We start from the raw sequence: 15,186 nt of genomic DNA, 5'->3' as shown, positions 1-15,186 counted from the left end.
CCAAGAAAGCACTATGGCTTGTTTCCATTGGGGTCCTGCTATGTATTCAATTCATCGAAACATTACATTGATTGATGAAATATGATTAGCTTCTGAACATACAGTATTGCCAACTTTTTACACTGTAGGTCCGGGAGTTGTGCGTCATCCCCATGGAAGTGCTATCACCGCCACTGGTCTAGTGGCCACCACCTGTTCGGTTCAGTTCCCTGGTATTTGATTGGTGGGAGGCTTTCGCATGCTCCACCCCCAGAGCCTTCTATATGGCTCTGCTCCGCCCTATATTTCTGTGGCTCCACCCCACTCTCAAAAAGACGCAACCTGATTGGACGCGTCACATGCCACTCACAAGTGTTTCGGCAACGCCCTCTCATTTCAGTGCCCTCAGGTTAGTCCCATAATTTGATCATGGCGTGCCCACCACGGCGGGGGGCTTGCTCTCTGCTGCCCGGTGTTGTTTATTACACTGCTTCCAACACTCAAAGACCACCAGTAACCCAGCGAAACCGTCGAGAACATGTCAAAAGTTGACGGGACCTTATTATAATGTCACCGGACACACTGGATCATGTCATCATAAGAGCCTTTGCAACATTTTAAAACTACTGGGGTTGTTGTCACTGTGGAAGAGCTTATACCATGTCGTTGCTGTGCGTGAGGGGTAAGTTTTGATTTGAATGTCATTTCATTTTGCATTGATTTAATGTGGGTTGTCTTGGTTTAAACGAACTTAATTGACAAGTGAAGTTTGCGCGAGTTTTAGAATGTTAAAATCAGTGCAATCTCACAATACAGGTTTGGATTGGTGGCTACCTACACCCCATAGGGAATTAAAGAAGTAGATAATATTTGTTTGACATGATGTATTGGTTTTCAAGACGTTCTATTATATATAATTGCAACTGATAGAGAAACATACTGTTATTTGTGTCATTATCCAAAGCATCAACCCCGCTTGTCAAACCTACCAGCTGTTAACCAGTGGTGGAAGAAGTACTAACATTTTATAGGCTACAGTACCAAAAGTCCCGGTATTCAAAATGTACTTGAGGAAAAGTACAAAAGTATTGACATTAAGATATACTTGGGTACTGAAAGTAAAAGTAGTCATTTTGCAGAATGTCCCAGGCCATTTCACAAGTTTCCAATATGAAAATGCTTTGAAAATAGCAGATCTACAAGCTCACAACGTGTTGCTTTGGATGCACTGTGAGCTTGTAGATCTGCTATTTTCAAATGGCCTAAGTGTATAGGGCTGAAGTGGTTAATGTATGTTTTTTGTAATAGTAATCTACAAAAATCTACAAAGTAACTAGTAAATTATGTTTTCAAATAATTGTAGTGGAGTAAAAAGTACAATATTAGCCTCTGAGATGTAGTGGAGTAGAAGTAAAAGTATTGAAAATTGAAAACACTCCAGTAAAGTACACATTCCCCAAAAGTGTACTTAAGTACAATACTTGAGTAGATGTGTTTAGTTTATTTACACCACTGCTGTTAACTACTGCAGCAGCATTGTTTTAAGAAAGATTCCGACCCTAACTGTTATTGTACAGGAAGAAAAACTAAACAAAAACATTGAATTACCATAAAAGCTCAATTTCTGCCTGACAAGATAAGACCAGCATCTTTTCTATTAATGGTGACATAAAACGTTTAAAACATCAAACAAAAGGTTTGTTAACGAGACCCAGTGAATAAACTCTTGCTTTCTCATCTTGGGTCATTATGGCTCTGCTGATAAAGACAAGTACTGCTGCAAAAGAAGATATCAAAATAATAAGAATAACAGTTTTTTCCACCCAGCAATCTTTTTCTTTTTAACCCCAGGATGTTTTTTAGGTGGCTCTGAACAAATAGTAATAAAAAACTATCCGAGAGAGACAGACAGATCAACAGAGAGACAAAAAAGAGAGATGGACAGAGAAACAGAGACAGACAGATGAACCAACACTTCCTTTTGAAAGTTTCCCACAGGACTAGGAGATCTCAAACACAGTAAAATCCTCAGTGTTGAGAACCTCTTCCATGCCTTTCATAATTTCTGGGCAGTGGTATGAAAATTCCTTTAAGTGGTGTACAGGTTTATATAATGTGGAGTGAGGTGTGTACATAACCATGTTTATGACAGACCAACAGGTGCAGGTTAGCATCTTAACCACGTTCAACCTATTTTGGGCATGACGTTATAGGCAAAATGTTTGCTAATAGATATTTTTGCTATTTGTTGAGAGAGAGAAAGAGAGAGAGAGAGAGAACTGTGACTAATACTGAGATTTACACTAAAGGGAGCTACAATGCGGGCCTTCCTTTTATCTTCTGTTATGTAAATTAATGTCCTACTGCATTTTCATTTTGATCTTAAACCTTTATACTCTCATTCCCCACTCCCCAGTCTGTTAAAGGTTGTAAAAAGCACAAACAATTAAGTAATTTAATTTATGTTTATGAATTGCTGTACATTCCAGTAAAAACACCACACTGTATTGTTCCAATGTATAATATCCACCATTGGCTGCGATTGGCTGATCCACAGGTGGTGTCCAATTGTCTTGAGTGAATATGGAGGGTATAACATAGTAGCTAGAGTAATTCTCAAATAACAGAATAGAAAGGAAAAAAAGGGCATTAGTTAAACCCTGGTTCAAACTTGGTCTCAGGAGAGGACTAGATCTTTATCAGTCTTGGTTTCAATCTCGAATTGGACTCTGTTCAATTCGACTCTGCTCATTCTTTCTTGGACTTGTCTCAACTAAAGTAAGTGGTCTTGACTACAGCCTTGGCTTATAGCAGTCCGAAGGCAAAGAGACAAGTCAGGCGGCTTGATGCGAAATTCTGCTGTACAAAGCGGAGTTTAATAGCAAGTAGCAACATATGAATCAATCAAGAGTCATTGTGCTGAATGGGATCCCCCACCAGAGAGCTTGGACAGCATCCATTTATTGATTACTATCATGCCAACTGAAAGCAGTTGTAGTGTTAGGCAGCCCGAACATAACAGAAGACCTGAGTGCTCAGACAGGCTTTTGCGATTGGCTCATGTGACTCATCCCTTCCCTTGTATCACTGTGACAATGTTGTTTATTTATTGGTAGTAGGGGGGAAAGGCTGATCGCCATGGTGATGTCTTTATGCTGATGCCCCTCCAGTAGTACACGTGTGGGAGAATCTCCCCCCCCCCCCCCACACACACACACACACACACACACACACACATACACACATACACACTTACACACACACACACACACACACACACACACCGTGTTGATCAGGGCAGGGCTGAGTGGAGTCAGTGGACAGATACCGTCCTCACATGGATCACACACCAATGCACCAGCAGGGACACATGGGTACCTGGTGTTGTTTATTGTTGCTGTTGGGTGGAAACCTTGTATGTCCAAAACTGTTAATTTTAAGAATTGGTAAAAATGAACGTGTTACAATGAATCCAATGTAGTTATTATTTAGTCACAATATTCTTCTATTAATTTCTGAATGTTCACCGCTATTATGACATGCCCAGAATAGGGGATGCTGGGATTCCTGTGGTTAAGGGAGGTGTTGATCTTAATCAGAGCCCAAGTGGGGTCCAGGCAGTTCTGTCCACCTATTGTCATTTGGTTTCTTTATGGAAGGCAGCTGAAGGCCTTAATGCAGCCAACCAGTGTTGTCAGTCACGGGTCAACACTCTGGAGCTGAGAACAGAGAGGTCGATGCAGAGCAAAATCAGGATACGTTACAGGTGTGAAATATATACTCGCATTAGACATTATGTTTACTTGCACATGCTATAGTGAAAGAATTTACTTAGTTTGTCTTGCAGTCTACATTATGTTCAAAGGATATTTTCTATCGGTCTATGAAACATAGTTGTTTGGTTTCACCAAAAGCTATGGTTTTCAGTGCTCCTAATCTCTACTGCAACAGGTTTCTTGGGAGTTATAATATAATGAATTTCAACAACTGACAATGGATCAGTCCATCTTTAGGAAGACAATGCAGAGTTTGTCTGTCTGTCCGACAGTCAACAGCAGCGCACCTCCAATGCCGGATAAACTTGTCATTTCACAACCCAAACAGTAGTAGCTAGCTAAACTAGAAATGCACCCAGCCTTATGCAAATAATTCCCGGTGTGACTTGACAAGAGGAAATTGATTCTGTATGGCTTCTTCAAACAGTGCTATATCATCACATACAAGTTGTGTGTTGTTGTCACTGCTGTTGTATCCTACTGACTCACCTGCCAATGAGGCGCTCCCACCGGGAGGACGTAGAGCCTTCGTCCTACTCCTCCCGCCCAACACTCCTCACTGCTGTTGTATCCTGCTGACTCACCTGCCAGTGAGGAGCCCCCACTGTGAGGACGTAGAGCCTTCGTCCTACTCCTCCCGCCCAACACTCCTCACTGCTGCTGTATCCTGCTGACTCACCTGCCAGTGAGGAGCCCCCACCGTGAGGACGTAGAGCCTTCGTCCTACTCCTCCCGCCAAACACTCCCTGCTGACAGGCACTGCACTGCGAGGCGTTGTGAGCTTGTAGATCAGCTATTTTCACAATGTTTGCCTCTTTCTTATGTAATATTTGACAATTTGGCCAATTTGATGTTAAAAAGGTCTTAAAAGTCAACAAATTGTACCTTTAGAAATGTGCAGATACCCTTTATACACTTATACTGTATGTTGGTTTGTTTACTGAAAACAATGTTGCACATTAAGTTAATCATCTGGGGACCCCCCAAAATAATTTGGGGATCCCCCTGGGGGTCCCGACCCCCAGTTTAGGAACCACTGATATAGACGCTCGACAAAGCCGGATGCACCGTGGTGGATCTTAAAATAATAACAACTCTGGAATTAATTGGCATAACGACTAAATTGGGGTGAAAGAGGAAGAAAAATAAAAAACAACTCGGCACAATCCAATTCAAGAAGATGGACAAATCATGCTTACCGTAATATTAATTTGGCCATTTTTCTTGGAGCCTTTTCAACTGACAACAGAGACACGCACACTGTGACTTGGATGAAGAGAAATTTAAGTGGGGCAAAAAAACATTTTGAAATTGGGTGAGAGAGAGGAGTTCACCACAGTTCTAAAATAATTGAGAGATAAGTGAAGCTTTGAACGAATGCCAGCAGAGTGGTTGAGCCAAGTGTAGGCACTAGGCAGTAGTAGTGGAATTATGAGGAGAGAGAGAGAGAGAGGGAGGTGGAGAGAGAGAGGACGCTTAGAGATTGTAGCGGTAATTCCCTGGCCATCTGCTGCGTCCTCTTTTCCTCTCTGGACACAGGCTCCACCTCATCAGGCCCAGAGGCCTACTGCACATAATACATGCACACCATTGTCATCATGGGGTTTGTGACCTCACTTCCTTAGTGCTTCTGTGTTCCTGCTTCCTGCCGGAACTGCCAATGGTCCTCTTAAATTAATCCATCTAATATTTGAGCACAACAATATTAGTATTCAAATGATACACAATACATATTATTAGGGCTCCAGCTATGGATTATTTCTTGGCTATTATTCTTTTTAGATGAATCGAATAATTGAAAAGTTCTAATTGAGGATTTGGATATGGTCCATAATATGCTACTGTATTTAAAAGGATGTATTTTATGTCTGAATTGTGTGTATGTGTATATATTTAATTGAAAATTATCTGTAGATATATACTGTATCACAAGTACTCAAGCCTAGAAATTATAACTAGTAATCGGACACACAACAAAAGGAATCCCCATTGTTTAATAATGGACTGTGAAAAGTTCCAGAAGCCAGTGATGTTAACTAAACAATGTGTTTTTATATTATAAGCTCAAGTTTCATGTCACACACCATAAGCGCTCCTGTAACTTTCACCAGCAACCCATTTCAATAAAAATATTTTATTGAAATAAGATTATTTATAATCAATTCGTTTGATTAACTGTTGCAGCCCTACACTTGCCACTTAATTCAGAGTATTTCTTGCAGCGCTCATAGTATATTAAAGCACATTATGATGATATTACCATCAGCAGCACAAATATAATGATTAATGAATGAGTTTTTGTTATAGAAATAGCGGTGAGTCACCTGTTGCTTACACAGTGATTTTGATAAGAAAACAACCACCTGACAGGGAAAGTGTGCAACTTAACCAGCCACTGAGGGCTGAGTCGAAAGATAAGCATCAGTTTCCATTATAATGGCCCCTTCGTTTATTGCCCTCCGTGCTGTTTGCTGCTACCCTGGATAACGTCATGCGAACTGGGACATTAGGCCATCATGCCAACTCATATGTCCCAGTGACAATGAGTGAGCCAAGTGGCTGGAGAGCCTCAATGGAAACACTGAAAACTCACACGCTCACAGTGTCCCCTCTCCCCATTTACAATTGCTGATTTTCCACTTCACATTGAGGAATGTGTGGGCAGGATGTTCCTAGGGATAAGTGCAAGTCTTTTTTTCCTGTTTTCTTTTAGCCTCCACCTCTAATGGCCCTGACACACCAAGCCGCTGTCGATAAGAGTCTGTGCCCAAAAATCCTTCATGAGCCTTCATGCTCGCTGGAGAATGACCCCTCTATTGAATTAGGAGACCCCACAGGCCCTGTAGTGCCATTTGAGTAACTCCATGACCTTTTGCCACAAACCCGAAAAGATGCACTGTCTGTCGTACAAACTATATTTCCCCTGCAGCTCCCTTGTGTCCTGATGGCTGCATTCCTGGGTAGGCAACCCAGCCTGGCGGAGATCCATTCTGCGCTCACTTTTCTACTTATTATTAGTATAGTCAAATTGATCCCCAATCATGAGAATGCGGTGCTCTAAGGAATGTTTATTAGTTGAAAGCACCTAATGGACCAGTTAGTAATTTCTGTGTGTATATACTGTACATAATGTCCATTTGACAGGAAGGTAAAAGTACGAAGCCTTTGGAACGACTGGTTCCTGATCCATGTGGCCCATAGGTCAGGAGGAGCCTATCTCCTGTTTCCCTAGAGCTTGATGTACAAGTACACCACCTGGACATGACGCTAATATGTCGCATGGACTTACGCCCAATCTAACCCTAAACGCTGACTGCCGAGAAGGGAGGCATTGGGTACCATTTCTTAGTCTTTTGTATGACTTTTATATCGGCCAGGGATTTAAAGGGATATTTCACTTTAAAAAAAAACGTTGGGTCATTTTATCGTGTACTCAGGCTTTTGTGAGCCCCCCAGACCGTTTTTAAGTTGCTTGATTCAGTATTTAGATATTTGATATTCATTTTATCAGACACGCCCCCTTCCTATACAAACCCATTATAACTTCAAACTCAAAAACACCCGTCCTTGATTCTGGTGACTCACCCTGCCCTCCTAATACGCGAGGGGGCTGTGTTTTTTCGATTACTTTTTTCATTTATTTATTTATTGTATTACATTTTTTTCATAAAAAAAACAAACATTAAAGATAAATGAAAAATGTTATCGAAAAAACACGGCCCCTCGCGTATCAGGAGGGCAGGGTGAGTCACCAGAACCAAAGACGGTTGTTTTTGATGAATCTAACATGTTAAAATTTTAATGAAGTTATAATGGGTTTGTATAGGACGGGGGGGTGTCTGATAAAATGAATATCAAATATCTAAATACTGAATCAAGCAACTTAAAAACGGTCGGGGGGGCTCACAAAAGCCTGAGTGGACGATAAAATGAAAGTTTAACCTCAACCTCCCAGTCTCAGGGCAGACAGTCTAACCACAAGGCCACTGAACTATGTGACAGGAAGCTAGCGCTGAAAAGTCTCAGAGTTGGAATCAAACAAGGACAGTTATATGGTCAACCACACACACTAGTTGGTCAGCTAAAACATTCTTAGTTGTTGTTATGAATGTATTATGCACTGTGGCTTCAACTTCTAACAGCCCATGCATGGGGCTGCATGCCATGAACAGACTCTTTTTTATAGTGTCTGTCACTGATGTTTGCCATGGATAATCAGTACCTTGATCTCAAGAGAAACATTTCAAACAAAGGAGGCAAAAGGCAAACTGAGGCTTCCTATATTCTCACTAATGTTTATGTTTTTAACGGTGTGGCTCTGTAGGGCAGTAGGAGGCAGAGCCGTCTAGAAGGTGTGTCTGTTTGTCCGGGGCCAATCTCGCAAGCTGCTCAACCAACAAGGGACACATTTTTATAACTAGGGCACCGGCCTACTCGTTGGAAATGCATGTTTTTTTGCAAGTTGGAAATGCATGCCCCATCCGGTTATGCAATACCCGTCAGAGTACCCGTTGTACACGTCTGTATGTCTATGTCCCTTTTATGTCCCTTATATATGGGGACTTTGGTATCTGTCTGTTGCCATACATGGAGTTCTGTGTCAGGCATACCGAAATATGTGGTCTAGGCCTGGCCAGTCTATGACGTCATATATTGATGATATTGATCAGCGTACTTCGGGTGAATATGGGGATTTGCGGTTCTATCAATACTGATCCGACCAATTTCCCACTTGGCGCATAAAACCCTCGGATCCTCACCCGAGGACCTGAGGGCTTTATGTATCTTCAAGCACGCTGAGTTTGAAGACGTGAATTTGTCCACATATTGTGTAATGTGTATATCTTCAACTTTTATTTTATAATGGAAGTGAAAGGTGGTCGGATCGGGCTGAAACCTTGCCAAAATATGGAATCATACTTTACATCCTAATAGGCATCATAGATGGCTGATGTCATAGACTGGCCACATGATGTCAGAGAACCAGACATGGGAGCCACGCCGTCATTGGACCCCGTTTTGATTTAGATGTCTGCAGAGGGAGGAGAAATGGACATGACATACAGATACATTTAGTATGGAAATCATGTAATTTGTGAACTATACAGCCATCCAATCCACCCCATCTGCTCTTTCAGGCTCTACTGGTTTAGTATATGCCTAGTATGTACACAGTCATAATGCTGGAGCAGCAATTGCAATTAATCCCCTCCAAAGCACCTCACAATCCGAGAACCATTATTGTTTTGTATACAGAAAAGGGCTAAAGTCTGAGTGATCTAAAAATAAACCAAAGCACATGAGAAACCAGTCCACACATCCCATTACAAAATGAAGAGGTCGTAGAGGAAGATTGCTGTTGTAGCCTTATGCATTATGCTCCCTTCTTGGCCATTGTATGGAGCAGTCTTTACCTGCTGCTCATGCAGGAAGCGATATGAACAAATGTTTTTTTTTGTTTTGTTCTTATCCAGGGTTTTTTCTTATTGTGTTCTTGTCTGGGATTCAGCAATGTTTTCTTATTTTTGCTTTTCTCTTAGACAAGAACTAATTTAGAGCGGTCGAGAGCACTCTTAATGAGATAAGAGAAAATACTTACCGGTTCACAATATCGGTTAATAAAATGTAAATGATACTGTATGATATGCTAAGCAAAAAAAAATACTTTTGGTCCATTGATCCCCAATTATAACTATAACAACCTGGATTATATTGCATGCATTCAGCCTCTTCTTTTTACTCTTAGTTACCTGTCCTTCTACTAAAGCCTGATTTATACGTATGCGCACAATGGTGTCGATCGACAAAAATTGCACATCTACAAGCCCACAACGTTGTAGATGTGACCTTTACAATTGTATGATGGAGCATAAATTATGCTGTGTGTCAGTGCTCTGGAAAATCACTAATTTCAACTTTCAACAGTTTATTTTCACATCACGTGTTTACAACAGGTAAAAATTGGGTGAAATTATTTTATGAAACTTTCCCACACACTGCAGCTTCTTTATAAATAAATAATAACATTAGTTTTTTATTAATTACATTTTCAATGATGTATACAGATTTTCAAGAATCAGGGTGAGAGAGAGCAGAGAGCTGTACTAATTAGTAATTACAGAGATATAAAGGTGATCAGCCACAACATGAAGGTATGGGAAAAAATAGTGCAGGCTAGGAGACTGAGGTGACATAACATTTAGAGAGCAGCTGAATGTTTCCACGCCAAGAAAGACCATCTTGCATTGTTAGCTTTGAGTGTGTTGATGGAGAGTTACAGTACAGAGAAAGTCAGAAGGAGTTGCATTGTGTCTTCTTGGAAGTAGACAAAGCCACAGTCATAGGCTGTGGTATTGTATAAGGAAGTCGGGAGTGGCAGAGAAGTATGTAATATGTAACAGTGGTTTCAGGTGAAATGAGGGCAGTGTGACAGCGGTAGGGAAGTACCAACAATGTGGTATTTCATGGTATTAGATTTCCTCCCTTTGCACATCACTGTCATATGATGAAGTATAAAATAGGACATTGATTTATGAAAAAACTAAAAGATGTAATATGGAGAATTGGAGAAATGAAGGGTTTCTGTCCAACAGTAATGATAAGAAATTGGATTGTGAGTAGATTTTATTAAGAGATTTACTGCTAAAGATTATTACTCTTTTGACCAAGGGTGAGGATGATACTATAGTGTGAAATGATAGGAGTGTCAAGTACGATATACTAGGCTACATGAAATAATGGAGCTTTTAACCCAGATTTATACTTAGTTGCGTGCCAGTGCCATTAAGTATAAATCCGGCTTAACATTTTCTTCTTTATATTTGCAGTCGTAAAACCTTCAAAACAGGCAGTCAGTATGTCTCATCTGTGGATCCATTCAGGATCTGTCTGTTTGTAATTCTTATACTTTACCCAGCAGCAGAATCAGTTAATATGATTATATCAAATGTTCTCCTGCCCTGTATGAAATGCTGCATACAGTATGACGGAACTACGTATGTGAGGATGGTGTGTATGTCCTCGTGTGGTACGGAGGTGACTCATCAACACATGCTTTGTTTGTCTGTATATTAATGAATTTGGCCTCATCTACACGAGCATCAAATGTCCCCCTTTCCCCATGATTAATCAATGCTCACGCTAACATGACGCATAGCCAGCTTTTCTTTCTTGGTCCGGAAATGTGCTTGCCTTGCACAATGATTTAAAAAAATGCCAACTGCTGACCTCAAATATAATAATAATAATAATAATAATAATAATAATAATAATAATAATGCTGCTAAAGGGAAAAAGAAAACTATGATGATGCATTATCTTCTGGCTAATAGTTATTTTCTGTTTTATTTTACAGTGAAAAAAGCCAAGCTCCAAGGATCTCCAGGTATGTAATATGTTTTGACAACCTTATAACTGAAGATTATATTACATTTATTAATGACATGATTTCTAGCTCTTTTGGCCTTTTTTCACCAACTTTTGTATATTTATCTTGAGGCAGGACCATTTGCAAGATTGTACAAAATAATGTCTTATACTCCAAATCTTCTCTGACCTTTTTGTAACATAGTTGGACTCAAATAAAAACAATTCTACTCTATTTCCAATTTTCCCTCCCTGCTACATTTTGGCAACAGACCACTTATACTCATATCTAATCCCATCGAATTCCGTCAAGTCACTGGGTGACTTGACTTTTGTATTGTGTAATCCTTTGTCCTTCTACACTCCCCCAGGTGAGCTTAGATCAGTGTTGGCTATAAGTCCAAATCCCTATCCCCTCCACGGTGATAAATCCCTCTGGTGTTTGGCCTCACGCATATTCCACATAAGCCCTGTGACGTTTCTGGCCAGTGGTGGCAGGAAGTCAAAGTCACACAGTCTGACAATCATCAGAATGGCGGCATTTTGCTGCTCAAAGTCCCCAGCTGACCTGTCTTTTTTTTAACGAGAGCACAGGCGCTAGGGCCGCCCCATATGGACAAAATGTCATACAATTTATGCCAAAGACCTCAATAGCGATATGATATACATAACTAGCGGTTCAAACTTTGTTGTTTGATATTTTAAGTGTAGCAGCTGTGAAAACTAGGCATTGTTCAGAAAGCTGCATGTGACAAGCTTATAGACCCGAGTCAGTTTCCCATAGCTTCATTTGATTGCTCAGCAGCAGGAAAATCACTGGTTGTTTAATATAATGAACTTCAGTACTGCTGTTTTGAACCTGACATAAGTAACCGTTGTAAACATTGTTTTCAGTGGGTGCGCTGCATATTTATGCTTTGCTGGAAACACCAGCAGCGTGACGAGGCGCTGAGCATCTATTCTGCGCTGCTCAGTGCACATCTGGCGTTTTTATTTAGACTTTTCAACTTTGGGTGTTTGGATGAGCGGTTTAGAGGAACCCCTTGTGTTTTCAGCTGGGCCACACGGCCTAAGGACTTTTCAGATTTTGAAACAAGCTAATAAACACACTCAAAGCTTGAAGGGATGTTTGTGATTTGCTGGCTTTAGCTTTACATGCAGGATGAGCAGGGTGATGTATCAAAGTGCATGTTTGTTCATATTATCACAATATAATAATGTTGTGAGTTCAGCCCTAGCGCATGCTCTCCTGTGAGGGTGTAGGGCATGTGTCAGGTTGGTGTCACATACATGATGGAAAACACAACTACAATATGCCATTGTGGTATATTTGGCTGACGTTTAGTCTTGGCAGTATGAAATCTTGTCTCGACGGTGCACAGAGACACAATTAGTCTCAAGAAATCCCTGCTGACGCTGTGATCCTAGACATAAGCCCTGGTTAACATCTCTCTCTTGCTCTCTCTCTTTCTCTCTCTCTCGCGAACGGCCTTCTTCCATGCAGTTGAAGGCACAAGGGGGCGGGGCTGGCGGGCTATGTTAGTGCAGTGAGTGGCAGTTGGGGCAAACGCAGTCCCCACAACATCATTTACGATTCTGTGCCTATCGGTACATAACTCGGACGGCGCTTAGTCGACTAGCAGACCATCTAGCAGGTCGTCGCGGGCACTCGCGCCTGGAGGCGCTCGGGCGCGACTCCTCGGCCTCAAGGTCTGCTGAGTCAGCGCGCCTCCGTCATGGTCCAAAACTATACTTTATCGGCGAAAAAAAGTATTATCCCAAGCGGGGGTCGAACCCACACGTCCCAGAGGTAGTGGATCGGTAGTCCATTAATTATCGAGGTGCGCCACTGAGGCTGGTGCTGAGGATGGGTATTCGGGCTGTATTAGAATGTCCTAACTCTTCTAATGTAGAGGAAAGAAGTCCCCGCCCGCCCCAATAGGGGAAGCCTCGAGGCTTCCCCCAACTGCGTGGAAGAAGGCTGTTGTCCTTTTGTCTCTGACCCAAAATCCCACCCAACCCCCCCCCCCCCCACCTACAGTATGACACCTGCCCTAGGCCTACTGTAAACAATCAGGTATAATACCTGCTAAGTTGGTGAGCTGCTCGAGGCCAAATGTGATTAGTCACTTGTCTGGAATAGAGCCAAGTTGCACTTGTAAGGAAATGTTAAGACAAGTTTGAACACAATCTTTATTCAAATTCTAAATTTAAAATGAACTGCTTTATGGCCTAGGGGAGAGGAAGTGTCATCACAAAAACTTCACTGGTGTTGAACAGAAATCGTCAGAAACTATACAGATTACTTGTACATTTTAAAAGCATTTTGAATGCAGGTGGGGGTAGGGAACAGAGGGGTTGACAAAATAACCTGATCCACGTGTAATGGTTGGTGACTGGTGTTTGAATAAATATAAATTGGTAAATGAGAACTTGTTCTGCACTTAACTGAGCACGTTTTGAAACTTTTTATGTAATTTGTCCGGGCACTGTTCAGTATACACAGTGAGTGAACCAATGCGTTATTTGATAATACAGTGCATAGCGTGCTCATCCAAAATCGTCAAATACAAACGGAAAAGAAAACTGTGTGCACACTGAATTAAGCTCCTATAAACGTTATTGCTGCCACGTTTCAACCAGCACAGTCTTCATCGGGCAAACCAGATGTTGAAACATTGCAGCAATAAAGTTTATGGTACAGTGTAGTCTCGCGTTGCCAGACTGCTATTCCACAATCTCCGAATGCTATAGAGTCTGTAACTACGCCTCCCGAAATCCGAGAGAGGAAGCTGGCACTTCCGTTCACGAAAATATATTTTTAGATATCTTTACATTTTATTGTTTAATTTCCATTTCTGCTAAGCAGCAAACTATATATACTTAGATCATTTTGATTTATATTAGGATAAATTAGCGCAACTGTAAAGACGAAACGGAAGTGGGGAGGAGGCTTCACATCCGCTTTATATTTTGATCATGATCAGAGCTTCCGAGTCCCAGACCAGAGGCGTTCCCAGGAATTACGTTTAGGGCAGGCGAGATTCCCCCCCCCCCCCCCTACAAAACTGAAAAACGCTAATAAAAACAATATGCAAGTATAATCAATGTATGTATTGCACTGGTCCTGGCGCGGCCAAGGTCTTGACAGTGGTGGTGAAAGGTAGTGTCCTCTGGATGAATCTCTTCTTCAGCGGTGGTCTCTTCATGTTGTAGTTTAGTAATGAATGGCTCAAGCTGCTCTCAGAGCCCCTTTTATGCCAGGTGAGTACAGGTGATAGCCCAGACCCCCACCCCCGGCACCCCATGAAGACATTTGCATCACTATAGGCGAGGGTCGCTCTGCTGAATGGATAGTGTATTGGCTGTCTGGCGGGCTAATGGCCCGACGGTCAGTTTTCTGTTTGGATTTTCACTGCCTGTTTCTCAGTCAGTCTTTTACTTTATTTTCTAGTTGAGGCGAGACTTTAGTTGGGCAGGCGGCCTCCTGCCCTGCCTCTATGGTGGGTACGCCACTGTCCCAGACTGTATGACCGGAAACATTTGAGAATTGTGGGAGGCAACAGTCTGGCCACGCGAGACTAGGTACAGCGTAGACATACAAAAAAAGAAAGGTATGAGATATGTGACAGAGGTCAATCCGAAGAACCCAGGACCTCCGATTTATAAGTCAAACTTTGTTGCACGACCATTCCGACAAGTGTCAAATTATAAAATTCATGAACCCTTATGGAGTACAGTACACAACTAGCTGAGACAACAAGTTGCTTCAAAGGTTGTTTTTATTCCCTTTTTGATTCTTTGATTGAGCGTCATATTTGTCAGTTTCACAGCTCAGAGACAAAGGTTTTGATACTCTATAATCAGGCAGGCTCAGCTATGAATACCTTCCCTTGTCCTGTCTGTTTAGTCAGTTCCCCTGACTTAATGATTAAATATTATTATTGGCCAACTGTTCCCCTGCATCCTCATGATAACGCTGGCCCACTCCATGTTAAAGGAGGAGTAGGACCTGTGTGTGTTTACATAGGGCTGGTCTATGATGTATGTGTGTATTGCACTTAAC

General features: G+C 41.6%; 1 protein-coding gene across 3 annotated transcripts in view; it reads left to right on the top strand.

Annotated features, from left to right (window-relative positions):
* Positions 1-418: 418 nt before the first annotated feature.
* The window catches only part of LOC308077913 (protein unc-13 homolog B-like), a 95,172-nt gene continuing 80,404 nt past the window's right edge, over positions 419-15,186 (top strand). For all 3 annotated transcript variants that reach the window (XR_013932471.1, XM_080418910.1, XM_080418909.1), the window contains exons 1-2: positions 419-661; positions 11,110-11,139. Coding sequence is in view for 2 of the 3 variants with exons in the window: in XM_080418910.1 (XP_080275036.1) it covers positions 640-661; positions 11,110-11,139 (52 nt within the window). In the remaining variant the exon portion in view is untranslated. The remainder of the gene's footprint in view (positions 662-11,109; positions 11,140-15,186) is intronic.

This window comes from Gymnoscopelus braueri (assembly GCF_963280865.1).
Source record: "Gymnoscopelus braueri genome assembly, chromosome: 22".
Lineage (NCBI taxonomy): Eukaryota > Metazoa > Chordata > Actinopteri > Myctophiformes > Myctophidae > Gymnoscopelus > Gymnoscopelus braueri.
This window is presented reverse-complemented; position numbering and strand designations above follow the sequence as displayed.